This window comes from Trichosurus vulpecula, chromosome 1 (genome assembly GCF_011100635.1).
Source record: "Trichosurus vulpecula isolate mTriVul1 chromosome 1, mTriVul1.pri, whole genome shotgun sequence".
Taxonomy (NCBI): domain Eukaryota; kingdom Metazoa; phylum Chordata; class Mammalia; order Diprotodontia; family Phalangeridae; genus Trichosurus; species Trichosurus vulpecula.
Genome location: NC_050573.1, coordinates 551,035,652 through 551,063,346, shown reverse-complemented (window position 1 = coordinate 551,063,346; position 27,695 = coordinate 551,035,652). Strand labels below are relative to the sequence as shown.

Sequence of the window (27,695 nt, the reverse complement as noted above, 5' to 3'; positions counted from 1 at the left end):
GGGCCATTTAGAGGTTAAATGACTTGCCCAAGCTCACATAGCCAGTATTTGTCAGAGGCAGGATTTGAACCCAGTTCTTCTGAGCTCCAAGGACAGATTTCTATCTGCTATGCACGCTGCCTTTCATGACAGCTAATCTCATTGTCACATGCCTCCCATTTCTTCCTCCTCCTCTAGTGACGAAATTTTGAATGTTCCCTGAATAGAAATCCTTGCCCTATGGTTGTCACCATTAAAGACTCCTCAGCATTCAAGAATCTTTCTATTTCCTCAGTATGAAATTCCCAGTGTAGAGAGCCTCAATAATATAAGGACTTTCAAAAAAGAAACTGGTATTCTCCTTAGCGACCCCCTAAAATGCCAATTCACATTTCAACCTCAGAGATCCAGATGGATTCAGGACAGGCGGTTCAAGGCATTTTATAAAGCTACGGCTATAGAAGATTGGCAAAGGTGTGATGTTGTACAACTCCAATCAGTACACCAGAGCTTGGTTCTAGTGTCCTGGCCAGCTCCATAACACGGGCCTATGTTGTTTTTTTTTAAGAAAAAGGTGTTAAAACAAGCACTTTCAGCTACTTGCATTAATTAACTCTTGGGTACACCTAACATTGAATTCTGAGGTGTTATATCAAGGCTCCCATGGAACAACATGCAGACAATTATATTTTCATGACTGAATCAGTTATTAAGGACCTGCTATATATCAGGCACTGTGCTAAGGGCTGGGGATACAAAGAAAGGCAAATACACAGTTCCTGTTCTAGTCCCTGCTCTTAAGGAGCTCCCAGTCTAATGAGTGTAAACAGCCATGTATGAATAAGATACATATTGGATAAACTGGAGATAATTCAGGAGAAAGATGCTAGCATTAAGGGGGATCAGAAAGATACAGGAACTCCCCCTACCCCAATGCAAGTCATCTATAACGTGGTAGATGTGTCTTAGGGAGATGCCTCTGATTTCTAGAAGTGCTATGTTCGTAGTCACTTAGCTACTGTGACAAGTGACATTTTAACTCCGGTCTTCCTGGATCCATTTGTCCACTGTATCCACCATGCCATGGGGTCTTCCACGTTCACAAATACCCTCTTATTCCTTGAAAGACTGTTAATTATTTATGAAATAGTGATTTGAGCATAGTAACCCATTAAGAGGTATTCTGAGCTGTATTAGTGTGTTCGTTTGGATGTAATCCCTTCAGCAATAAGGGGAATAAACACTTATACAGCAGCCACTATTGCCACGCACTGTGTTAAACACCTCTGAAATATTATCTCATCTGACAACAACCCTTACAAGTAGGTGCTGCTATTATCCCCATTTTACAGTAGGAAACTGAGACAAACAGGTTAAGTGACTTGCCCAGGGTCTTACAGCTAGTAAGTGTCTGAGGCTAGATTTGAACTCAGCTCTTCCTGACTCCAGGCCCAGCTATCTCTCCACTGAGCTGCCTCCAACAATGGCCCAACAATCACGTGTATGACAATACTTAGGTGCCATTGTATTCTTGTGCATTCATTCTCCTGAGCAATACTTACAGAACATGACGAATGCATTCCTTTTATGGCTGAAGACAACCTCCTTGAAGTTCTTTCCAACAAGCACCTTGACAGGCTTGGTGTCCCAATCTTTAGGAATATTTTCACTGGGTAATTGTTGCTGAAAAGACAAATTCGAAAGCTCAAAAAGATTTTAAAGTGGGAAAGCACACAGATACCTGGCCCCAGTCAGCACGAACGAGGATGATGAGGACTTTGACACCCTGACTAGAAATGATGACATATTTGACCCCTGCTGAAACCTACTGATTGACCATAGATCATGAGATTGTAGATCTGAAGCTAGAAGGGACTCTAGTCCACTAGGGTCATAGATTTGGAACTGAAAGGGATAGCAGAGGTGACTCCAAATCATAGATTTTACAGCTGGAAAGGTCCTTGGAGGCCATCTAGTCCTGCCTCCTCATTTGACAGAACAGGAAAATGAGATCCAGAGATGCTGTGACAGGTAACAAGACAGAACTGAGATATGAACACAGTCACTTTGGATTTCAAGCACAATAGGCTTTTTACTACACCACTGAGCTAGCTCTGGCAGTGCATGCATCAACCTCATTATCAACATGTACAGCCCTGGAAAGTACACCACCAAGGTAAGTGAACTTATCCACAGAATCCAGAACTTTCCCATTTTCTGTGACCGATGGTTCCACATACTACACCACACTATATCATGTGAACAGGCAGAAAAATGATACAGTGTATAGAATGCTGGATTTAGAGGCAGGGTGTGCTGAGTTCAAATCCTGCCTTACTACTTATGTGACCCCGGGCAAGTCACTTAATCTTCTGCCTGGTTCAGTTTCCTCATCTGTAAAGTGGATCTAATAATAGCACCTAGCTCCCAGGGTTGTGAGGATTAAATGAGATAACCTACACAAAGCTTTCTGCAAGCCTCGAAGAACTAGATAGATAGATACTCTTCCTCTCTCTCTCTCCATATATATATGAACACATATATGACTATATATATGAACACATATGACTATATATATGAGCATATATATGACTATATATATACATATATGTGTGTATAGAGAGGGAGGAGGAGAGACAGAGACAGACAGACAGACAGGGAGAGAGAAAGAGGAGGGAGGGAGATGGAGAGAGAGAGAGAGAGAGAGAGAGACTCTTGGACTGATTTTAATAGCTGTTGGTTTTGTCTCTTTAACCATACTATAAGTATTTAAACAAAAATTCTCATACATTTTCCAGCAGCATCTGCCATTGGTTAAGCACACAGCACATACTCACTCCATAAAGCTTTGTGGTTTAATTGACCTCCAAGCCATTTTATGGACCCTGCCCCCCCCACACACATTTCTTGTACAGGCAAGGGCCCTCTTACCCTAAGTGTACCCCTTTGATTCTCCTCATTTTCTCCATCTTTCAGCTGAATCACACCACACACACACACACACACACACACACACACAATCACCTTATTGCAGATGTCTCTACAAATACAATGCCCATGCCTCTAAAAATGTCTGATAAAGTTCTAAGATATCACTAATTTTTTGTGTTATGATTAGGACAGAGAAATGAAAAGGAAAAGTCTTTTCTACAAACACCTAATAAATGGACTACTCTGGACAAATTAAGGAGGTGGGGAAAAGAATAGAACATGAACTTATGAAGCTCCTACTATGCGTCAGGCCCTGTGTTAAGCACTTTACAAATCTTATCTCATTTGATCCTCACAACAACCTTGGGAAGGTAGGTGCCATGATGATCCCCACTTTACAGTTGAGGAAATGGAAGCAGACAGAAGTCGTGACTTGCCCAGGGTCATACAGTTGTTAAGTGTCTGAGGCTACATTTGAACACAGGTCTTCCTAACTCCAGGCAGGGGTTCTAGGCATTGCCCCATCTAGGCAAGGGGAGGTATACTCTGAGATGTACTCACCATAGAATTCTTGGTATTTATAACACATAACATGGGATGGGGTGGGGTGTGGTAGGGAAGGGAAGTGGAGTGTGGATTTCTATGACCCATAGAGAAAAGTCTCATGAATATAGACTAATTGGGAGGAAATGTCAATTTGAATCTGAAAATTCTGAATTTTGTTGTAATTTTCTTACTTTTGAGTATACACAAATCCAATTGGCTTAACCTTGGAGTTTCTCAAAGTTCTAAAGGGACTTGCTTAATGAATAACTGCAAGTTACTTATAATTAGAAAATCAGTTGATTGTATACAAATGGCTTCCGAAGAGTTGGCAGTTACTGTTTGGGAAGGATTCCTGAATTCAGAGTAAGAAGACCAGAGTTTGGATGCTGGTTCTAAATTTACTTCCTGTGTGATCTTGGATCACCTAAATGGGTGCTCTGGAACTAGCTTATTCATCAGTTTACCACCCCAAACTCATTCTCAGCCAATTAAGCAGCTCTCTGATAGCTGGCAGGTATTAGGTATCCTACCCATATTGTTAGGCACTCATTGAAATAACTAGATCTATACAAAAAGGAAGAAGATTTTTTAAAATTATCAGATAAAATTCAAGTTTTTCCTATCACCCAGTAAAATAGAATATTTTTAATTCAAGCCAATATCCCATTTCACCCCCATCCCTCAAAGTTGACCCAAAGAAACATCCTTTTTCATTGGTGATATCTATTATGTCCACCCATAAGGCAGGTCCTGACCAGTAGAACTATGGAAAATTAAGAGCTTATACTACTGATCCCCTGCCCAGAAAGCAAAACCAACCCAAATTCAAACCTTTGCAAGCCCATCCAAGAAGTTCTCACAAAACTTTTTCACGTTTTTGTAGGTTATTTCCTCAGCAGGCATTCGGTATCTCATATTCTTAGTCAGGTTTAGGATTCGGACACCAGGAATGTCCCAGGAAGTGATCTGGAAATATTCTAAAACATGGATGTTGTCAACTTCATCTGTATTCACAATGAGAAAGATAAGCTGCCAAATTAAAACAAAACAAAACAAAAAATAATCTTTGAACTCTTCGCCAAAGTGGAAGAGCTTTGCTAGATCAAATATCCCATGATGTCAAGCTTCATTGCTTTTCCCAGGTTCTTAACCAGTAGAGTGAAACGAGAAATGAGGTCCATTAACACAAACATAAGGATCCCTGCAGGCCACATAGTGACTTAGTTTTAAAAGGTAATGTTATCTATGTTTTGGTGTATTTTTATTTATTTTAAAAATATTTCTCAATTACATTTTATTCTGGTTTGGCAGGTGTTGTGTTTGATAGCCCTGTCTCAACAAATTCTCAATTATTCTTACTGTTGGAAGACACGGATAAATCAAAACAACAGAAAATCTAACCATTTCTTCCTCTTTCTCCTGCTATTCTTCCCCCTTCTCCTTCTATTCTTCCTTTTTTTCCTCCTCCTCTTCCCCTTTCTCCCCCTCCCTGCTCCCTCTCCTTTTCCTCCCCATACCTCCCCAAGTAGTTCTGGAACAGTGATCAAATCAACTCTGCCATTGTTCCTGGAAAGGGTATATTAGTATAAATCTCTTCCTCTAAGGCCCTGCTCACTATTCCTATTACTTTCAGGACTGTTACTTGCCCTTTCCTGGGACTTTGCTCTGAGACATCATAATTCAGAAGATACTGACCACATCTTCCGGTGGTACAGTCACTCCTGCCACACCCATCACAGAATTCACATTCCAGCTCCTCGCTTGGCCCCACCATTAGCAACTACGGACTAATCCAAGAATGGGGGGGGGGTGGAGACATCTCCAGCCCCCAGCCTCCTTCATGCCCTATAGTCAGTCCTTCAGCCTCACAGGAATCTCATGGTGGCCTTAGATATGCTTCCTCCTCTTGGGTGTTGGCACACCAAGTGAGCATTGCCCACTTCTTCCCCAGCACTGTCTGCCTTTGCCAACAAATGAAAAAATTCCTAGTTACAGGTATGCTAAGAAATTATTGCCACTAAGCACACACCAACCAGTGACTAAGGAAGCAGCCCAGTTGCTTGCTGGGAAGAACAGGGTAAAAATTTTACTCTGCCTAATTCAAAGTAGATAATCTACCCAACGGTAATTGAGAATTGCTTGTAAATGAATCGCTCCACAATGCAGATGCTGTACTATGGTATTTTTTCTCCTCTTTTGCCAGGACATTTGTAGCAAGCTACAGCCAAAGGAGTGTGTGTGTTAAATTTCCATATCCTGACACAAAGCTCCCATTGGCACACTCAAGTTACAGTTTTGCCCAGGAGACCTGGCTTTCAGTCCTAGTTCCCAATCTACTGTGTATGTTATCTTAAATAAGTCTTTTGTGTGGCATGATGGTACATTCCTGTAACCCTGCTTCTGGAGAGATTGAAGATGGTAGATTTAGTCTGGGTGTACTGAGCTGCAGTCAGGCTAAGGCCAATCAGGCACCCACACTAAGTCTTGCAACAATACAGTGAGGCCCTGGTAGGAATACCAGGCTGTCTCAGGAGGGGTGAACTGGTCTTAGTCAGAAATGGTGATTAAAGTTTCCATGCTGCTCAGGTTCTTTATGGTCACTGTACTTTCAGTCTGGGCAAGATAAGGAGACCCAGACTCCCTACTTCTTCCCCCACCTCCACCAGCAAAACAGTCATTTAATCTCTCAAAATCATCTATAGAATTAAAACAATAATATATGTAGTACTTGCCATTTTTCAGGCTAGACCAAACCAACCAGGTACAGCAGAAGGCAGAAAAGGCAAACCTTTCCCCCGAAAAGGAACATGACTAGTACAAAAATAAGAGTTAAGAAGAAAAGGAAGAGACAGATGGGAAAAATATGGGAGGTGAGAAATGTGGACTTGGTATATTTTTATTTTGAATAAAATGCATGTCAATCATGTGTAAACCACTGGGAAAACTGGGACTTCTTTTGAATCTATACTTTGGGTACTTACAGAAAGAAGTCTAAGTAGCTCTTTGTCCTACTCATAAATGAGCAGCAGCTATGGAATTGAGGCTTTTCTGTGTAAATAGATAGCTTGGGACAGATGAACAGCTTCCCCACAGAAGAGCTTGTGCTTAACCTTGGACTTTTGGTGACCTCAGGTAAACAAACACAAAGAGACCAACAGTCCTTTTCACAGACCTTGTTCTTGAACCTCTGCGCCACAGACTCAAAAACTTTAATTAAGGCACCAAATTCCGTAGAGTTCTTCGAGATGAAGAGCAGCATGTGATTCCTAATGTGCATATCATAAATCTGGTCCATGGTCTGAAATATCAAAAAGAAAAGGGTCAGCCATATATTTGGGACCAACCCCATCCCTCTCTGTCATTTCTGCAACTTTGACACTCTCACCTCTATATTGTACTCTACAACCAAGTCCATGGTGAAGAATTTGACAATTCTGCTGAGGTCCCTCAAGTGGTGCCCATCTTCTTCGCATTCTTCGAAATGGACGATTGTTCCCTTAAACCAGAGAAGAAACACATTTTTGGTCAGTGCCTGTATATGACGCATATAGTAGGATTGCAACAAATGTTCATTGGCTAATAGATTGTTTTGTTGTGTAGGATTTTTTTAAAAAATTTTTTTTATTTTAAACTGAAATGCAAAATAAGAAAAGAAAAGAAAAACATTACCATGTACACAATAGACCATAAGAGAGCATTCAATATAAAACAATAAATTTCCATTTCAAGAAAACCTGGATAATAAATACTACACATTGTTTTCAAAGTTGCCCAGCTATTCTTTGCCCCTTGTTAGTTTTCTTTTGTTCTCTGCTGTGCACTTTTTACTTTATTTTTTTTCCCTTTCCTTTCCCTACCAACTTAAAGAAGTCTACAATTAAGGGTGGATATATGTACATATACGTAGAAATCTATAAAAGCCTAATAGATTGTTGATGGCTTGAAATGGTCTACATCAGGACTTCTTAACTTTTTTTGGAGTACCAGATCATTTAGGCAATCTGGTGAAGCCTATGGACTCCTTCTCAGAATGAAGTTTTTAAATGCACAAAATAAAACACCCATGATTACAAAGAAAACCAAAGCTTAGTGAAAATAAATGTATGCTTTTTTTTCTAGATCCATGTTCATGGACTGCCCTCCCCCCTGAAATCTATCTACGGGGGTCAGTGGACCTCAGGTCAAGAAACCTGATTTAGACATAGCTCAGCCTGAGGGAAGGAAAACTGACTTGATGACCTCTCAAGGTTCTTTCTAGGCCAAGAGTCCATGCTTAAGAGAGGGTGAAGAGCGACTCCAAAGAGAAATTATCCTGTTCTTCTCTTAGTCCCATGTCCTTCTCTTCCACCTTCTTTCCTTTTCCTCTTCACTCCCTTATATTTCTTTTCATGCCTGAAGTGACTAGTAGACATGGATTCAAATTAGAGGCCAGTCAGGGAAATCATATATTCCCCCTGCCCCACCATCTCAAGATTTGTTTTGGGTTCTTAAATTTCCATCACTGCATATGAATAGAGGTCTTTATGACCAGCCAGTTCTAGGTATGGTCAATTTCCCTAAGCTAGTTTTCCTTGATGGTTGATTACATGAACTGGATTTGTCCACTTCATCCCAACAAATGTTTAAGTACCATGTGTGCATTATCTAGAACGGTTTGTCAGGTACCAGAAGATAGACACAAAAATGAGTTAAGACATGGTCCCCTGCCTTCAAGGAACTTGATAGGACTTGGTAGGACTACTAAGTCCTTGGTTGGTAGAACAAGGTGTATATAAGAAGCTGAACCCTATAAGGGGGAGATAGGGAGATTAGGAAACGGCATCTAAAGTTGTACTCCATTCCAAATATTCCCTGTGATACAATAACTGGATGAATACCTATTCTAATAAGGCATATGGTATGTTCAAGGAGGACTAGGACCTCCAGTTTAAGGACTTGCCAAACCTGTTTCAGGGATGCTCATCTACCTTTTGTGTCCACCTGGCACTCAACCTGTGGCTCCAAGAAGCTGTAGCATGTGCACTGGACACACCCTGGTAAAACTGTCTCTGCAGATGGGCTAAATCAAGTTGAGAGTAACTAACACACCTCAAAAGTAACAGTGATTTAGGGGGGTATCTACCCTAAGCATGTGAAGACTTCCCCTGGAGGAATGGGTGGATGAGAACAATTTGTTTCAAGGGCCGTGAAGGTGGCTGAAGCAGGTACTATCAAACATTTACTGTTTTGCCAGGGGACTTGATTACTCTGGAAGATAGTGCGATTACCTCACTTAAATCCAAGTCATGCACAAGTCAAGAGATTGTTTCTCTTTGAAAACGAAGGGCAAACAACAGATATTCCAATGGGGCTGTCATTTCTGAAAACATTTTAAACCACTACTGTTGACTATAATCTACAGTAGTTTAGGGTCATTATTTATATATACTTGGCAAAGAGTCTTCTTAAATCAACAAAACAGACTTGTCAACCAATAGTACTGAGCCTCTTCAACCAATTACATAGTTCCCTTGCTTCTCTATACATCTTACCTATGATGATGCTCCCAAGCCAGCATCTGTACTCTAATCATTTGCAATTGTTTCCCTGGCAGCAGAGATGGGTTTGCATACACCATCTGAGAGCATGGTCAGGGTCAGGGGCACAACAGGATGTACAGATAATAATTTTTCAACGTATGAAGCTAATTCACCAACATAAAGATCAAACCCATGACCCTGGCCTCATTTTTGCTCTTAAAAACTTCCTAATTTAAAAACATCATTGCAGAAAGCTTCAGAATCATACCTGTTGGAATACTACCATTGTGTCAATGGTGATGTCATATCGAATCCAAATATCTCTTTTTTCTGTCACCCCAAAAGGAACTTCTGGAAAGTCTTTCACTAGTTCATAGAAGAGTTCCACTGTTCCATCCTGGAGATCCTATTCCCCACACCCCCAAAAAATTAAAAAAAAAACATTTTGGGAAGGGTAGCTCAGAAAAGGAAATATTCTACCAGAAACTAAGTGTCTTATACTAAGAGCTAATAAATTGTTTACATGTTATTTTCCACCCAAACACTAAGGGAGTCTCCATGACATTATTAGCAGCCTCATACTCTTCCTTTCCACTCTATCCCCCACCATTGAACTCAGAAACTTCAGTATTCATGGTAGGAACCTGATTAGTTCCTCAATCCCTGAATCCAAAGATTTCCTTTATTTCTCTTCAGGTATCTGGAGAATAGCCATCCCCACCCTTGGAGCTGCGCCAACTTCAAGATTCTGAACTTTTAAATTCACTCTTCAAACATAACATTATTTTAATTGTCCCACTTTCTCACTCACACTAACCCTGCCATTCACTGTCACAACTAGTACCTAGATCCAACCCTTTTCTTCTGGTCCACCTTCCCTATTTCAGTTTCACCTGCCTCCATATTCAGCCTTAATTCCATAGTCTGTTGCCTCAGTGAATCTCTAGCTATTACCCTAGAATCTGTTGCCTCCCCAAACTGCAATCCTTGGTTAACATGTACCATTCAATTCCTCTGCTCTGCTCCAAGGCTGTTGAATATCCCTGGAGAAATTAAGTTAATTTTACCTATATGGCATCATAGAAAGAGTTGGACTTGGAGTCAAGACTACCTGGATACAAGAGCATTGGGTCAGCCATTCTGCCTTTTACAAAAGATTTGGCTGTGTAACCCTGGGCAAGTCATTAAATCTTTCACTGCATTATGCCACAAAGATGCTATATGTTACAGAGAATGTATGGATCTCCATTGGTAGAGTGAGTTTCCTTTTCCAAGGGTTCCTTATATGTAAAACAAAACAAAATGAAACAGTACATTATTCTAATCTCTTTCCCAACTCATATACTTGTGGTATATAACCTTAGTTGGGGTGTCCCAACTTGACAATCCAACTCTACCTTTATAAATGACATAGCTCATTCCCCACAGCAACTGCCTGATCCTTTCCATTTTTTCTACTTGATCCAAAGGGTAGCCAATATCTCACCCACCAACCACAACCACCACCACACATGAACCACATATAGCAAATGGCTCATTGTCCCAATTCACTGCTGAGAGTTCCATGAAATCCCCATCTCCAGCTAGGTTGTGCTGGCCACATCACCCACTCTCCCCTCCTGATATTATAAGAAAAGGTATCCCAACTTCTCAATGAGTATAATCCCTGTACTTGTACCCTCAATCCCATTCCCTCCTTCTACTAGGACCCTGCTCCAACTATCATTTCCTCCTCTTTCATGAATTTTCTATTTTAAAATATTTTATAGGTATATGTGAAAGCAAAATGCTTTTAGATCACCAGAGTATTTCCCCTCCCAGAGAGCCATCCCACGTATCAAACAACATTTTTAAGAAAAAAAAGAGGAAGAGATAAAAAACTAAGCAAAACCAATTAATACATCAAAATGTCTGAAAACATGTGCAACATATCGCACCCCTGAACCTCCCTCCTCTGCAAAAGAGTGGAATGTGTGTGTCATCTCACATCTCTTCTGAGGAGTCATGTTGGTTCTTTGCAATTTCAACATTCATTTTTATTATTTTGTGTTTGTTCTTTCCATTTATATTGTAGCTATTGTGTATGTTTCTTCACTCTGAATCAGAGCATGTAAATCTTTCCATGTATCTCTGTATTTCTCATATACATTGTTTCTTACGAGGTACTGGAATGTAAGCCCCTTACACTCATGTATTGCAGTTTGTTTAGCCATTTCCCCAGTCAATAGGAACCTACTTTGTTTCCAATTCTTTCCTACCACAAAAAGGTCTACTATAAATATTGCAATGCATCTGGGGACTTTTCTTCTTATCAATAGCCTCCTTGAGATACATGCCTGGTAGTAGAATCTCTGAACAAAGGGTATGGGTACTTTTTTCACTATATCTGTATAATCCTAAAGTATTTTCCAAAGTGGTTATATTGATTCACAGCTTCACCAATAATGCAGTGGTGTGCTTATCTTCCCATCACTACCCCCTTCCAACATTAACTTATCATACCTTTTTCATATTTACCAATTTGCCGAGTGCGAGGTACCATCTATTATGATCTCAAGGTTGTTTTGATTTCGTTTCTCTTATTATTAGGGATCAGTAGCATTCTTTCACAAGGTTGTTAATAGTTTGCATTTCTTTTTTTGAAAACAGTTCTTTCCTAACCTTTGACCATTTATCTACTGGAGAATGGCTTTTAGGATTTACATTTAGTTATCTATATATCTTGGATACCAAGCCAAGAAAAATCTGAGAAATTGGTACAAAGATATTTTCCCCATTCCATCACTTTTCTTACTTAGGTGCATTAATTGTGTTTCTGTAGGAACCTTTCAGCTTCATGTAATCAAAGTTATCTATTTTGTCCTTTGTAATTGCCTATATCCCTTGGTTGGTTAAGAATACCTTTCCTAGCTGTGAAAAGTATTTGCACATTTTCAATATCTCCTCTGTTGGTTCCTTTCCATATGCCTACTGAAAAGACTGAATTGATCCTATGGCATTTTCTTGTTGATCCTACTTACAAGTAATTGATTTTGTCCTGTAACTATTTAAGTCATAGTTCTTTGTCTCTGAACTTGGTTCAGAGATTCAGTTACCTTATAAAATCCAGCTCCCCTGGTAATCACTGATCTATTCTTGCCTCAAGGAATTTAACTGACCTTGTGGGGTGTGTATGAACACAAGGAAGATGGGCCTAATATCTTTACACCACCAAGCTATCCTTCAAAGATGTCTGGTTTGCTGTCCAAAAGGCTGGGTCACCATCTCAAGCCTTCATTCAAATAATACTCACTTTTTAAGTCTGAGAGAAGAAGGTGGGGTGGCCATTGCTAGACCCCATTACCAAACTTCCAACAAATCATTTTTATCCTGTGCTTCAGCTTTGTAATCAATCCTGCTCTTACTCCCATGGTGTCATCTACCCTATTCTATTCCTTGTTCCGTATTTCCCAAACCCTATATAAGGTGAACTGTTCTTTTGCTCTGGGTCTTTGGCATAAATGGAGGTAAACCATTGACTCATTTATTGACAGGCAGCACACCCTTGCTCAGAGATTTGCCTCAATCTGCCTTTTTGTTGGATTTCAAACACAGCACTACTAACATGCTCAGGTCTTAGCAGTCTTAGGAAAGCTTTCCCTGGATGATTTTAGCCATCCAAATGCTATCTTTCTCTTCCCCTTCGTTGCTAAAGTTTTGTAAAAAGTTAACTATAATTCTTTCTGCACTCCCTTTCAATGTAGCTTTTGCCCCAACAATTCTACTGATGTTATTTTTTAAAGGTCATCAGTCTTTATCTGCTTTGACCTCTCTGACATTTTTGACACAGTTAACTACTTCTTCCTACTGAGATGCCCCATTCTAGATCCTTCTCTATGCTCTCTAACCTCTTGTCTCTTTCATTCGCTCCTTGTCTTTGTATTAGTTTCCCGTAACAATCTGTCCTTGGCTGCCTCTCTTTTTACTCTCTTCCATGGCAATCTCCTTCATTCCTATGGCTTCAGCAAACTACTTCTATGTAAAAGACTCATATCTCCAGCAACCTACACGACCCTTCTACCTAGATGTCTGACTGGGACCTTCATCCTTCACATGAGGTTATTTCCCCTTCCCCCAAAACTAGCTTTTCTGTGGGTGGTACCAACCATCACCCCTCTCTCAAGTGTGTACTTTAGGTGTATCTTTTGCTCCTCTTTTCCCTTCACCTCCCACTTCCAGTTACCGATTTTGTTTGGTTGCATCTGCAACACATCCAGAATCTGTCCCTTGGTCTTTATTGTCCTCCTTGCAGAGGCTTAACATAGTATTTGCCCAAACCATTTGTCTTCTCATACCACAAATGCCTGGCATGCTCTTATTTTGCTCATGCTGATGTGAGCATGAATGTGACATAATGGATTGAGTGATGGAATTGGAGTAAAAAACATAGAGGCAAGAATCTGCCTGGGCACCCTGGGAAAATCACTGCCTCTCAATGCCCCCAGTAACGCCCTAAGGTTACAAGACACAAAATAGACCCTGATCTGTTCTGATAGAGATGGCTTCCTCACTGGAAGGTTTTTATACCAGTGATATTACAGATTGGGGGTGGGGGATTAGAAGAATAATATCTGTACCTCACAAGGTTGCAGTGAGGCTAACACGAGCTGGTATTTGCAAAGGTGCTTAGTGAATTTTAAAGCATTATCTAAATGTCATCTCTTACTATTCTACTGTTATTAAGTTTGCCTTTTCTTCTACATAGGATGATAATGGAATCCCCTTGCTCCAGAGTCATCACTGGTTCCTACTACCTACCAAGTATTCAAATTCCTTTGTCTAGCATTTAAGGTTCTCCATCATCTGGCACCAGGTTACATTCCCAGCCTTATCCCATATTATCATCTTCATATTTTCTATGCACCAGAAAAATTATGCTATTTTTTATTCTCCAGCCCTGCTACCCCACATGCCTTGCACTCTCTTATCTTCATGTTGTTCATGTTGCTTTCTATGTCTAGAATACCCTCTATTTCCTTCTTTGTTTTGTGAATTCTTACCTATTCTTTAAAGCTCAATTCAGGCACTCTCTCCCATAAAATATTCTCTGATGCCCTTGTCCGGTTCCTCCTTGGAATTCATAGAGTATCTTCCATTAATAGCTCTCTAAAGGTCTTAAAAGTATCATGAAATGTGTAGCTCATAGTTGTCTATTTGTTAACTTATCCCTATGAGACTAAAGGCTCCATGAGGGCAAGAACCGTGTCTTATCCAAACTCTAGAACTCAGCATTTAAAACGATACATTGTTGTTGCTCAGTCGGACAGTTGTGTCTGACAGTCATGTCTGACTCTTCATGACCCTTTGGATCATGCTGTAAATAAAGTTTCTTTGGCTAAGATACTGGAATGGTTTGCCATTTCTTTCTCTAGTGGATTAAGTAAAAAAAAAAAAAAAGTTAAATGACTTGCCCAGGGTCACACAGCTAGTAAGTGTCTGAGGCCACATTTGAACTCAGGTCTTTCTGACTCTAGGCTCAGTGCTCTATCTACTCACATCCCACAATGGTTACATACTAATTACCACTCAAATTTCTCACTTAGGCTTTGTTTGGCTCTGAAATTTAAGGCCTTTTTTCCTTTATTTTTCACTGCCAGATTGATTTTCTGATTAGGAAATACTTACCAGAACCCAGAGAATAAAGGATCTATTGAATTCGAGTGAGATAGCAGAGAAACTTGACCTTGTTCATTCAGTGAAGTGTTGTCTCTGTTCCAACCCAACTGCTCATTATTCCTTATTTTTCCATTTGTTCCACAGTGAAGCTCAGAACTGATTTTGGCCCAATTTGGCACAACATCAGAGGGTATCAGAACTACACATGAAGTCGGAATTGTTCTGCTTGCTAGCTTGGGAGCATAGGCTTGTTTGGAAGGATTGTCTTTTTGACCTTTGAGGTCACATAATGCGCTCCCTTCCTTACACAAATAAAGAAACCAATGCTCAGAGAGATTAAGGTAACACAGTAGCCGAGTGCAGCGGACAGAGCAACAAACTTGGAGGCAGGAAAACCTGAGTTCAAATCTAGCTTCAGACACTTCCTCGCTGTGTGACTCTGGGCCTTAGTTTCATCATCTGTAAAATGGGGATAATAATAAAGAAACTACTTTCCGGGGTTGTTACAAGGATCAAATGGGAAAACAGTTGTAGTTCGCTTCACACAGTCCCTGGCATATAGGTAAGCACTTTATAAATGATTCTTATTATTATTAGAATGCAGGTTGTCTGGCTTCAAATTCAGTGGTGTTTTTTCTGTACCACAATGAACCTTAAAACAAGACAAAAGCCCAAGAGTTTAGAACGAACATTGACTTTGAAGTCGAATGACCTGGATTCAAATTCTGCCTTTGATGCTTACTCTCTGGGAGATCTTGAACAAATCACTTTCATTTCTGGTCTTCCAATGATGGGGTTTGGAATGGTGTAATAGTAATGAAGGTGGGACTTTTTGCTGTTGACCTTGAATGATTCTGGCCTTTGTTTGAATGGGGCAGATAAAGTGGGATGCTTTTGTATTTCTCAGCACTGAGACAATTGGGAGCCATTGATTTGTATCTGAAGTGATATTGGGGGTGGGGAACTTTTCCACGCCCAGCCTGGGTGAGGTCAGGGCCCCGAGGGCCCTGAACAGGATATATAAGCACAGAGGTTAGTGTTCTCTTGGAGCTCTTAGCCACAGCAAGAGTGGTGTGTGACTCTGGAACAGCCATTGTAATGAGCTCCTCAACTGAAGACTCAGATGTTTATAACTATGAATTGTATTTGGTCTGTAATTCAGGGTGCTGGCTTTTCCACCTGAACTAGGTGGATGTTATTTGTATGTTGGATTAAAGTAAGATTGTTAACCCCTTAATGTTGCTTTTCTTAGTAAAGCAGATCAAAAGGACCTGGGCTTGCAGCATTCTGTGAGCTGGTTCTTGTTGGTTTTACACCCCCACAGCAGCTGCTAGCCAGATTGTTGAAACAAATGGTCGGCCTCAGAGGTCTCTTATTACTCTATGATCTATAATCCTCTGATTCTTCTGTAATTTTCAGCGGATTTGAATGAAATCTGATCTATGAACCAAGATGTATAATTGATCTAAATGAGGAATAGAGAGCTACTGGTAGCAAGGAGTCTCCAACACAGGACTGAAGACCCTGCAGGTAATTGGTAGAATTTGAAGGTAGAGCTCCTGGACTCTACACAGCCTCCTTTCGTGGCCTTTCCACTGCACCGCCTTCCCTCCCTCACTTCCACTCTAACCAACAGGGAGGTTCATAGCACTAGAGTTAGGGATGTTGCACCAGCTCTAGGATGGGGTCCCCATTCCTCTTACCTCAAAGAAGCCAACAACAGTCAGTTTCCTGGAGCTGATGAAGGCCCTTGTCTGCTCTCGGCTAGTGAGCAACATGATGCTGAGTCTGATTTGATTCCGCAACCACGCAACGAGGGCTGTGGCTTCAATGACACCTGGAATAAGAAATGGCCAGAATGATCAGCCAGTACGTTGTGTCTGTGGGTAGCCGCAGAGGAATGTGTCTTTAGCACTGTGCCAGGTTTCTACACATTTTACATCATTCCCGACTCTAACCTCTTCGGACCCTTGTTTCCACTCTTGTGCCTCTCTGGACTTGTCTTCCTCCAACAATGATAATAATAATAGCCTTCATAGAGAACTTTAAGTTTTGCAAAGTACCCTAAACATATCTCATTTGATCCTGACAACAACCCTGGGAGGTAGGTGCTATGATTATATTGCAGAGGAGAAAATTAAGGCAAAATAGGTTAAGTGACTTACCCAGGGTCATATAGCTAGTAAGTGTCTGGGTTAGGATTCCAACTCAAGACTTCATGACTTCAAATATTATACCTGATCCATTCATTCTTGAAGCAGCTAGATGGCATAGTGGCTAGAGAACTGGGCCTGTGGTCAGAAAGGCCTGAGTTCAAATTTGCCCACAGGTTACTAGATTTGTGACTCTGCAAAAGTCTCTTAAACTCTGACTCAGTTTCCTCAATTGTAAAGTGGGGGCAAAAACAGCAAGTACCTCACAGAGTTGTTTGAGGATTAGCACATAATACACACTATGTAAATGTTTCTTATCACCCTTCACACTCTCTTTCTAGATTCTTCTTTCTGCCACCAGAACTTCTCCACATCTGAGTAATAGTCTGCACTTTTCAAAATTTATAACAGCAATCTTAAATTAAGGTGCCTCTGAGAATTCTTTTTAACCAACCCTGATTGTGATGACTAGAGACAGTCTTGGTATTCTTGGGCACAGATGGGAATGAAAGCATCAGTTATTCAAAAGGGTAGGAAAACGTCCATATAACGGGCCCAACAAATTTCAGGGATGCCAAATAAGTGAAGAGAGATTCTAGGGTTGGCTGGCCACTGCTGATTGCCAAGCTTTCCTGAACAAGTAAATAATGATCCAAATCACCCTTCATAAACCCTTGGGCATCCATTTCCTTCTCTACTTTAAGCTCTCTCTGAGAACTGGATTATAAGCTCCTCAAGGGCAGAGAAGCTGCCTTTAATTCTATTATAGCAGGGCAGAAGCCTGATAGGTGTTGAGCATAGAATAGGTGCTTAATAAATGTATGTTGAATTAATTTATTAGAAAGGAATTAGTCCTTTGCGGTCCATTCCTTTACATTTCATTTCTAAGAATTAATTAAATTCTAAGAATTCCAAGAAGTAATTAATTTTTTAAAAGTTTTTAAAAGAAAGTACATTGGGTCACCTTATAGTGAACTTAAATCATCACCAATTTATTATGTGCTTACTATGTTGCAAGGCCATATACTAGATGCTGAGGATAAAATGGCAAAAAAAAAAGGAAACAGGTCCTGCCCGTTCCCAAGTTCACAACCTCCCAGAGAGATAAAAACAGAGATAGATAGATAGATAGATAGATAGATAGATAGATAGATAGATAGACAGACAGCTAGGCAGACATACGCGTATATGTACATACACATATATACAAATACGAGATAATTTGAGGAGGAAGCGAACATCACTAACTAGAGAAGTTAGACAAGGCTTCATGGGAGAAGGGAGTACCTGGGCTGAGCCTTGAATGAAGGGAAAGATAAGGAGGCAGTATATTCTAAGCAAGGGGACAGCCTATGAAAAGACATGGAAGTGGGAAATAGAAGGTTAAGTTCAGGGAATAGCTAGGAGATTACTTTGAGTGGACCACAGATTCCTTAAGAGGGATAATATGAAAAGTATCTGGAAAGGTAGGTGGAAGTCAGATTGTGAATGTCTTAAACACCAGGTGTGGGAGTTTGTGTTTTATCATAGGCAATAGGGAGCCATGAAAACTGTTTGAGCGAAGGACTGGTCAGATTTGTGTCTTAGGAAGATTCACTTTATACCTCCATGGAGGATGGATTGGAGATGGGGGAGACTAGAAGCACTGAGATCAATTAGAAATCTGTTATAATAGTTTAGGCAAGAGTTAGCCAGGATCTGGACCAAAGTGATGACTAGGAAGGTGGAGAAAATGGAACAGAAGAGAGAGATGGGGAGGGAGAGAGGATCAACAGGACTTGGCAAGTGATTGGCTGTGGGGGACAGGGACGAATCAAGGATGATTTCATAGTTATAAACTGAGTGAATTGGAGATGGAAGGATGGTAGGGGCATCAATAGAATGAGGAGATTTTCGTAGAGGGGTTTGATGGAGGCCTTAAGGAAAAAGTTGAAATGTCATTTTGGACATGTTGATCTTGAGATGACAACTGAGATCTGGGTATAGATGTCTAGCAAATAGTCAAGCATATGGGACCATAGTTTGGGCAAGAGACTAGAGATGGCTATATAAACATGGGAGTCATCAATATAGATATGACCAATCTATGGAAATTGATAAGATCACTAGTGAGGCTGATGACTACACACAGTTCTGCCTCACTTAGTCCAATTCATTTACTAGTCAACACATCACCTTCCTGATGTCATCAGTCCTCTTTGAGAATGAAGAACATAACAACAGCAAACAAGGGTGAGAATATGGAGAAAGAACAGAAGAGGTCCCTGGACATAGCCTTGAGAAATACATTTAGTAGACAGAAAATGTTTGATAGTCCAACAAAAGAGACTGAGAAGTAATGGCTAGATGAGAGGGAGGAGAGCCAGAAAAGCAGAGAATATCCAGGAGGATGGGGTGGTCGAGTGTATAAAAAGCTGCAGAGTGGTCAAGGGAGAGAAGAACTGAGAAAATGCCAGTAACTTAGGAGATGATGTCTGGTAGCTTGGAGAGCAGTTTCAGTATGAAGTGAGGGGAGGCCAGTTTCAAAGGGAATTGGTTGGGGTGGAGAGAAAGATTCAAAGCTATGGAGCAATGAAGAAATGGATGGAGAAAGAATGCTGATCAATGAATGTAACAAGTACCTAAGAATAAGATAGAGCCAGTTAGACCGAACCTCAAAGAAGACACTACTAAATGATGGTGACAAAGGTCAGGAAGAAAGTGGCAGTGAGGACAAGGAAGTTAGCTTTTTCTACCTCCTTGCGCAGTAAAGATGAAGCGGGATTTATTTATAATAAAGTGGGGGTTCCACAGGACATAGATTAACTGGAGGGCAGAGGTCTTGGAGGACTACGAAGACTATGCAGAGGTCCAGCTAAAATGGAAGGAAAAGAAAATTAAAGGGAGAAGTATTAGGGACAAAGAATTTTCCCCTCAGCAGAGAGTGGATCTGAATCACAAGAATAAGGGTCAGACAACAAACCGAGGAAAAAGCCCGTTAATTGGGACTCCCACCCTCCAGGGTCCTCTGATGCTAAAGGGTGCCAGACAGGTGACGGTTGCATAAAATTTGATTTCCATGGCTTATCAGATGTGGAGGGTAATGCAGCGGAAGGGGAGAGTTCTGTCCAGGTGTTTGGGACTTATGAAAACCAGAATAAATTTATGGCCAATAGAGCCATAATAGCTAACCAAAGGAAATCAGGAATGTGTGAGGCACAGCTCTTATCTGTGATCCTTACATTCAATAAATAATTGGAGGATAAGTGGCTCTTTACTTTCTGCAAAGCATGACGTCCTACATCTCCCCCAGGAAGCAGCATGGTGTTGAGGATAGAACGTTTGGCTTGGAAGCAGGAAAAATTGGGTTCAAACTCCACTTCTGGTACAAGTTACGGGATTTTGGAAAAAATCACCTAACCCCCCCCCCACCTCAGTTTTCCTGCCTTTAAAATAGGAATAGTAATAATTTTAGTGCCTCACTTCACAGAGTTATTCAGTAAAGCTCAAAGGAGATCATTCAGGTGAAATTAGTTCACATTTAAGCACTATATAAATGGCAGTTCTTTTTTTCAATCCCTCACTGCCATTAATAACCCACAATGTAGTCAATATCTGTGAATTGGCAGCTGATGCCTCATCTCAGGGTAGCCAGGCCCATCAATACTGCATTTGCTCTGACTCTCAGAAACAGGTTTCGAATGGACTTTGCCTATTCTTCCTAAGAAAGGAAAGAATGGTAGTTTCATTGATAGTTTTAAACTTCACAGATCTGAGGTGCCCGCATGCCTGGCAATATGTCCTGTTCCAGGTCACCGTGGCTGTCCTGGTCACCCACATGCAGGTGGAACAACAAAATGACAGCAGCAGGCACCGCCTGATTCAGCCCATTTCCTGGCAAATGGCTTGAGTCAATGTCTTTCAAAAGTCAGATGATAGCATGACTGAGCCAGAAATTCATTGTGAATGATTTACAGAGATCGCGAGTAGGGCTGTTTCTTTCTCTCATTTATTCATAGATGTCTCTGCATAGGAATAAGCACTGTTTTGATGGCTCTCTTAAATTAGTACAAAACTCCATCTGCCTGGTACATTTAAATAATACTTCCCTTTTAAATTGTTCATAGCATTTTCATACAATCCCGTGAAGAATGGCAGGTAGATATTATGGTATCCATTTGGTTAGAGCAGACATTATTCCTATCGGGTAAGTGACAAAACTGAGGTTCAGAGAAATTAAGTGATTTACTCAAGGTCATACAGCTGCTTAATGGCATAGCTGAGCCTAGAACCCAGGTTCCCAGCTTATTTCCTACCATCTTCCTTGGTTCTGGTTATATTCCAGAAAGGCCTCAAATGAAATAGGGTTTGGTAATTTTTTTAGAATGCCTCTAATGTTGCATCGCCTATGATAAATTCCAAGTCACTCTACCTCATAGAGGGGTCTCAGAGATGAAATATTCCCAGATTCCCCTATATTCTAGCCTCACAGATCCTGTCCAGTTCCATCCAGCTTCCCAAAGTTGCAGTAACCTTACTGTGTTGCTTCCAGGCAAGTTTAGACGTGACCGAAAGAAAGCTGGCCCATGGTTCAGGCCCATCCCTCCAGACAGAAGGAATGGAGGACCAAAGGCTGCCCAGACTAGTTGAGAAAAACACCTTTAAACCTGAGGCCCTCTCAGGCAGTTCCTCCCATCTTCTGGCCTCCACCTAGCCCCCCAATCTTTGGAGTCTTTGGGAAGATGGAAATACAGTCGCCTACCCTGGGCAGTTTTTAAAAACTCCCTATCAGATCCCTCCTCACCAATAGCTCTTTGTATTCAAATCCCGAGCCCAGAAGTAAACATATTAGAATGAGATTTTCTAGGCTTTAACTGTAAGGCAGACAGCCTCCAGAAGAAACAAGCCCTCTCCTTGATGATAAGGTCCCTCAAAAAGTGGCCTGCTAGAACAGAGGTTATCCTCCCTGACATCTAATCAGTTTCCTGTTCCCCCCTTCACTCCCCAGCAGCCCCACAACTCTGCTGTTCATGCAGATCATGGTGTTTGCTCTGCCTCTTACGTAACCTAGACAGATGTTAATTTTTGACTGCTAGCTGTTCTGGCAATTTTGGTACATAAAACCATTGCCCTCTGCTGGCCACTCTGAGAACTTCGGTGAACCAAAGTCAATCCTGGTCACAGACTACCTGCTCTGTTCTCTCTAGTGTTCATCACCCAGTGCCCCAGCTCTAGCTTTGAGACGTGGGTGCCCTTCCAGTTGGGCGGATGCAGGGATAGGGGCTGGAGAAGCACACCTGGAATATCTGATTCCTAAGACAAGGATGCAGTTGAGGACCATAAATCCTTCCCTGACCATCCTCACCCTTCAACCTAAAATGATCTTTTTTCTATTCTCCAAGATGTTGTGGCAATTTCTGTGCCTCCCGTACTTTGGACACTAAGTGTGTGCTGCCTTATAATGTTATAAAAGGAGGGAGGATGGGGACAAAGAATAGTCTAGTCTCTCCAACCAGCCGACAAGCCCCTCCATGTCAGAAGCACCTCCGCAATCCGAGAGGCCTGGTATATGGTAGGTGTTCTCTGAATGTTTGATGAGCATGGTGACCTGACTGGGGAATTTCCAACAAAGTGTGGGATAGTCAGAAAACAGTGCTTTTTGAGAACAGATCCAGCATACCATGGGTATAGAGGAAAGGGTTTGGAGAATTATTTAGGGAAAATCCAGAGACTTCTCCACCCAGCCTTTGTTTTCTGGATGTCTCCTTCACTCTGAAGTGTCAGAGAAACAAGGGCTATCCAGTTAGGCCTAAGAGGGAGCTCTCCTTCCTTCAGTCCAGATACTGTTTCCCCTGACCCAGTTCTCAGAGAGAACAGGGCTCCATCGAGAATGAGGATCTGGACGAAGAGACCAGGGCCACTTACCTCTGCAATCGATGGGCTGCTGTCTTTGACCTTCAACAAAAAGCTTCACTGTGGGGACGTCTTTGATGGCAAACTCTTGCTCCAACAACTTCTCAGAGGTGATGTTCACTTTACCAAACAGGACTCCAGTATTTTCTTTTCCCACTATATTCACTGCTTTGCCCATTTCCTTTATGAGATTTTGGGATTGTTTTGATAGAGGATTATCTGGAAAAGAAACAAGGCAAGAAAAATGACGATGAAGGAAGGGCATAGAGTTAGAGATGGGAGAGAGGAAAAGAACAAGAAGCAATCTTCTTCGGTGTCCCTAAACAAAAGACCGGACATACCGGGATTGATGGACAAATACATCTACTGCGTAGAGTTGATGTAGAGCAGCTAGGTGGAGCCACAGAGCACAGAGTGCTGGGCCTGGAGTCGGGAAGACTCATTTTCCTGAGGTCAAATCCAGCCTCAGACACGGACTAGCTGTGTGGCCCTAGGCAAGTCATGGAACCCTGTGTGCCTCGGTTTCCTCATCTGTAAAATAAGCCTAGAGAAAGAAATGGTGCAAACCACTCCAGTGTCTTTGCCAAGAAAACCCCAAAAGAGGTCGCAGAGAGTTGGACGTGAATGGACAAAGACCTGCTCTTTATAGGTAGATGATTGCCTATGGATCAACATTGAGTAAGCTCCTGCTGTGTGTCAGTCACTGTGCCAAGTGCTGAGGATACAAAAAGGAGGCAGAAGATAGTCCTTGCCCTCAAGCAGCTTACAGTCGAACAGAGGAGATGACCTGTGAACAAATATATGCAAACATCATAAGCAGGATAAATAGGAAATGATTAGCTGAAAGGAGGGGCTAGAATAAAGAGGGGCAGGGAAAGGCTTCCTGTAAAAAGTGGGACTTAAAGGGAGCCAGGGACGTCAGCAGACAAAGCTGAAGAGGGAGAACGTTCCTGGTGTGGAGGACAGCCAAAGAAAATGCCAGACGTCGAGACGAACAGCAAGGAGGCCGGTGTCACTGAACTGAAGGGGACAAGGTAGGAAGAATGTTTCAGAAGACTGGAAAGGTAGGAGGGGCTTTAAATGCCAAACAAAGTCTTTCCTATTTGATATTGGAGATGAGCGGGAGTCCCTGGGGTTTATTAATTAGGAGGCGTCACTGGATAGAACCTACACTTTAGGAAAATCCCTTTTGCCAATGAATGGAGGGTGGATTGGAGTGCGGAGAGACTTGGGGCAGGCTGATCCACAAGCAGGTTATTGTAATAGTCTGCGCATGAAGTGATGAGGGCCTGCAAAACAGTGATAGCAGTGTCAGAGGAGAGAAGGGGGCATATTCCAGAGATATTGCAAAAGTAAAATTGACAAGCCTTGGCAACAGAGTGGATTGTTGGAGGTGAGGGATGATGAAGAATCCCAGAGGACTCTTAAGTTTCCATCCTGAGGGATGGGGAGGATGGCATCGCCCCACAGTAATAGGAAAGTTAAGGGAAGAGGGAGAAAAGTTTAGGGGGAAAGATTTGGATGTAAAGAGTTTAATATGTTTCAGACATAATTTCCTGAACAAGATTCATGGAAGGCAGTCGGAGATGCAAGATTGAAGATCAGCTGAGACTTTGGGGCAGGAAAGGTAGACTACTATCATCGTGGAGATAGCAATTAAATTCATGGGAGATGATGAGATCACCAAGTGAAGCACTATAGAGGGAGAAAAGAAGAGGGCCCAGGATGGAACCCTGAGGATCACTCATCAGTTTTTTCAGTACCAGAGGTTGCCGTTCTTAGTGGATGGGTGACTTTAATTCGATGTCAGGACCAAGCCCTCTGAGACAGAGGCATCTTTGGCAATTCAAGCCACCCCTAGGGGAATGACAAGCAACTCCCTCCCAAGTGTATATTTGAGTGAAATCCGCAGCAGTGTTGAAGGGGGAGAAATCTACCTGCAGCCTGGTTGTTTGTGCAAAAGGAGGAAGGGGTGTGTGGCCAGGCAGTCATTGTCTTAATCCCAGCCCCTTCACCCCAATCTCTGACATTCTAATTAGCTCAGACTCTGGGTCTTTTTTCAAATACCATCTCACAGTGCCCCCTACTTCTCCCTCTATATGGTATTTTGTGGTAAATGCACCTTTCTGTTCTTTGCAGCAGCACAAATCTGAGGCCCCGGGCTTAGCGCAATCAACCCAGTTTATGCAATCCCAGAGCGACCTCCTCATGAGGAGGAATTTTGAGAGCCAGAACTATAGGTTTGACTAAACACTGCTCAGTCATCAGGGCAAGCCCTGAGCAGGCTTGGGAGGTTGGATATATGAGCAGAATGGAAAGGGAGAAAGCACATAAAGCAGGCCCAGCCCCAGTGACAGTCTTCCACGGCAAATAATAATCTGTTAGATGAGTCTTTGAGATGCCTCTGGGCACTATCAATATTCCGGTGGGTGACCAAGAATGCTCAGATATGAGGGAGAATGATCCGGGAAACACTGGCATTGTCACACTCAACCCTCTCCCCTCATCCATAATTCCATTTGGGAGGTTTATTCACACCATCGTTGGAGGCTTGGAAAGGGGCAAAAAAGTGCTGGTTTTGTTTTTCATGTGATAGCATGGTCATTCAGTATGTATATTATTAGCCACCCTGGTTTATTTCCCTCTTATACCCAAGGGTCCACAAAATAGAGTTGGGAGTTGGGGGCAGAAAAGAGGGAAGGAGAATGGTCCTGATTCTCTTTAAAACCAGAACACTTTATCTTTATCAATTTCCTTTTCATCTGGGGACAGGGAGAAAAATGTACAAATTGCAAGTCCAACTGAAAGCCAGTTTCTACAAGGTCTTTTTGTTCTTTGGCAGAAATAATAGTTAAATGGTGGAGGGAACACCATCCAGGTACTGGCTCTCCAATCAGGACGGCTCCTTACATAACAGCATCAGAAAGTGAATAATCATTTTCATTACATTGCCAATCAATGGATAAAAAATGAAACTTTCCCCTTACTCTGTGATTGATTTCAGTCCCCTGCCTGCTTTATCATCATCATTGCTTTCGATACTTCCCATCCATCATGTTCAGTCAACCACTACCTCCTCACCGGCAGCTCTGTTTGCAATCACATCTCAAGGTTTTCTTTTCAAGACCAGTCTCTTCGGATTCAGATGGGTAAGGGTTGGCCAAACAAAATCATCCAGATGGATCGAGGAAAAGATGTCATGCACACATAAAACACAAAATAAGTCATGAAACAGGAATACATGTGTATGGGGGGGGGAGGTGTTGGCTACTTTTATGTAGGCTGTTCGGTGAAGAGTGAAAATGGAATAAAGATTCCCTGTAGGTGATGAAGTCACCTAGCTACTCCTATTTGCAGAAGACATGGTGTTGATTGTACAAAGTCCCGGAACAATGCAAAAACTTCCTAAATGAGAGCTTAAAAGTATTTGATCTAACCATCTACATTGGGAAAATTAAGTCGATGAAGATTGAATGTTGTCCAGATCATGTCATATGGTCATATGTTTTTTTTTTTCTATAGAACAGGTCCATCAACTGAGAAATTTTGAACAAACACAGCAGAGAATTGAAAAGGAAAAAGAAAACGACACAGGTTGTTGCTTTGGGGACTTCACACAGTGTTTCAAATTATGCCTACCTTCTCTGTGAAACAATTCAATCTTTTTTATTATCAATATTCTTTTGATGATTCTGTATGGCTGGAATACCATAGTCCCTGAAGAAATGAAATTTGTAAGTCGCCCATAGAGCAATAGAGAAGCCCATGGTGGCTGTGAGTAGGTGGCAATATATTACAGTATAGGAAAAAAAGTAGCATAAAATATGTTATCAAAGAGATGTATGGCCAGATAAGGAGGTGGGCTAGGCATGCAGCAAGAGGAAGGATAACTAAAGGATAATCCACATGTTCTACTGGTATCCATAAAATATCAAGAGATCCAAAGGAAGACCTCCAGGCAAGTTGGTTGGGTAGAATTCTGGTGCAGGATTTATGGAAGGATGTAGATAAGCATTGAGGCAGCTAGGTGGTGTAGTGAATAGAGTGCTGAGCCTGGAGTCAGGAAGACTCATCATTATGAGTTCAAATCCAGCCTCAGACACTTACTAGTTGTATGACCCTGGGCAAGTCACCTAACCCTGTTTGCTTCAGTTTTCTCATCTGTAAAATGAGCTGGAGAAGGAAATGACAAACTACTCCAGTATCTTTGCCAAGAATACTCCAAATGGGATCACAAAGAGCTGGACACAAATGAAAACCTACCAAACAACAACACATATGAGAGTCTAGATGGACTAAGATTTGCACTTCTGAAAGGAATGCTCACATTATTGAGATCTCAGATTCCTAAAAACAGTCAAGTGCAAGGCACTGCCCTAGACACTAGGGAAAAGATGCAGGCACTGCCCTAGACACTGGGGATACAAAAAATGTTGAAAGAATGCAGTTAGCATCACTAAAAAGCTTCTGTTTGACTGGAGGGAATATGATAGAAGTATAATATGAGATAAAGTGTGATGGGGGAAAGGAAAGAGCTAGAGAAAGCATTCTTGGAAAATGCTAAGACAGAAAGAATACTTCTGACTGAAGGTGGTGTCAGAGAGCAGGTGGCAAGGAAGATAAGGATTCTGCAGGATCAGGATGATGAATGAGTCTGATCAAGATATGAGGCCTGTGTGAATCCATAAAGGAGGGAAACAAATTTGTAGAGCTCAGGAACAAAAAGGAGTCTGTAGGGTTAAGGGCATGAAGGGGAGTAACGTGCAGTGAATCTGGGAAGGTAGTTTGGAGCCAGATTATGGAGGACTTTAAATGCTACCTGGGAAATTTGCATTTATATTTAATCCAGAGGTAATAGGGAGTCAACCAATTAGCAAACATTTATTAATCACCTACTGTGTGCCAGGCAACGTACTATTTGTTGTTGCCGTTGTTCAATTGCTTCAGTCATGTCTGACTCTTCATGACCCATTTGGGATTTTCTCAGCAAAGGTCCTGGAGTGGTTTGCCATGTCCTTCT

The 27,695-nt window shown here is 41.6% G+C and overlaps 1 protein-coding gene across 1 annotated transcript in view; it reads right to left on the bottom strand.

Annotated features, from left to right (window-relative positions):
- The window catches only part of PDILT (protein disulfide isomerase like, testis expressed), a 60,441-nt gene that overhangs the window by 12,171 nt on the left and 20,575 nt on the right, over positions 1 to 27,695 (bottom strand). The window contains exons 3-9 of the mRNA XM_036749244.1: positions 22,688 to 22,894; positions 16,334 to 16,467; positions 9,244 to 9,381; positions 6,842 to 6,952; positions 6,629 to 6,754; positions 4,288 to 4,485; positions 1,542 to 1,662 (exon numbers count right to left, since the gene is read on the bottom strand). Of these exons, the coding sequence (XP_036605139.1) occupies positions 1,542 to 1,662; positions 4,288 to 4,485; positions 6,629 to 6,754; positions 6,842 to 6,952; positions 9,244 to 9,381; positions 16,334 to 16,467; positions 22,688 to 22,894 (1,035 nt within the window). The remainder of the gene's footprint in view (positions 1 to 1,541; positions 1,663 to 4,287; positions 4,486 to 6,628; positions 6,755 to 6,841; positions 6,953 to 9,243; positions 9,382 to 16,333; positions 16,468 to 22,687; positions 22,895 to 27,695) is intronic.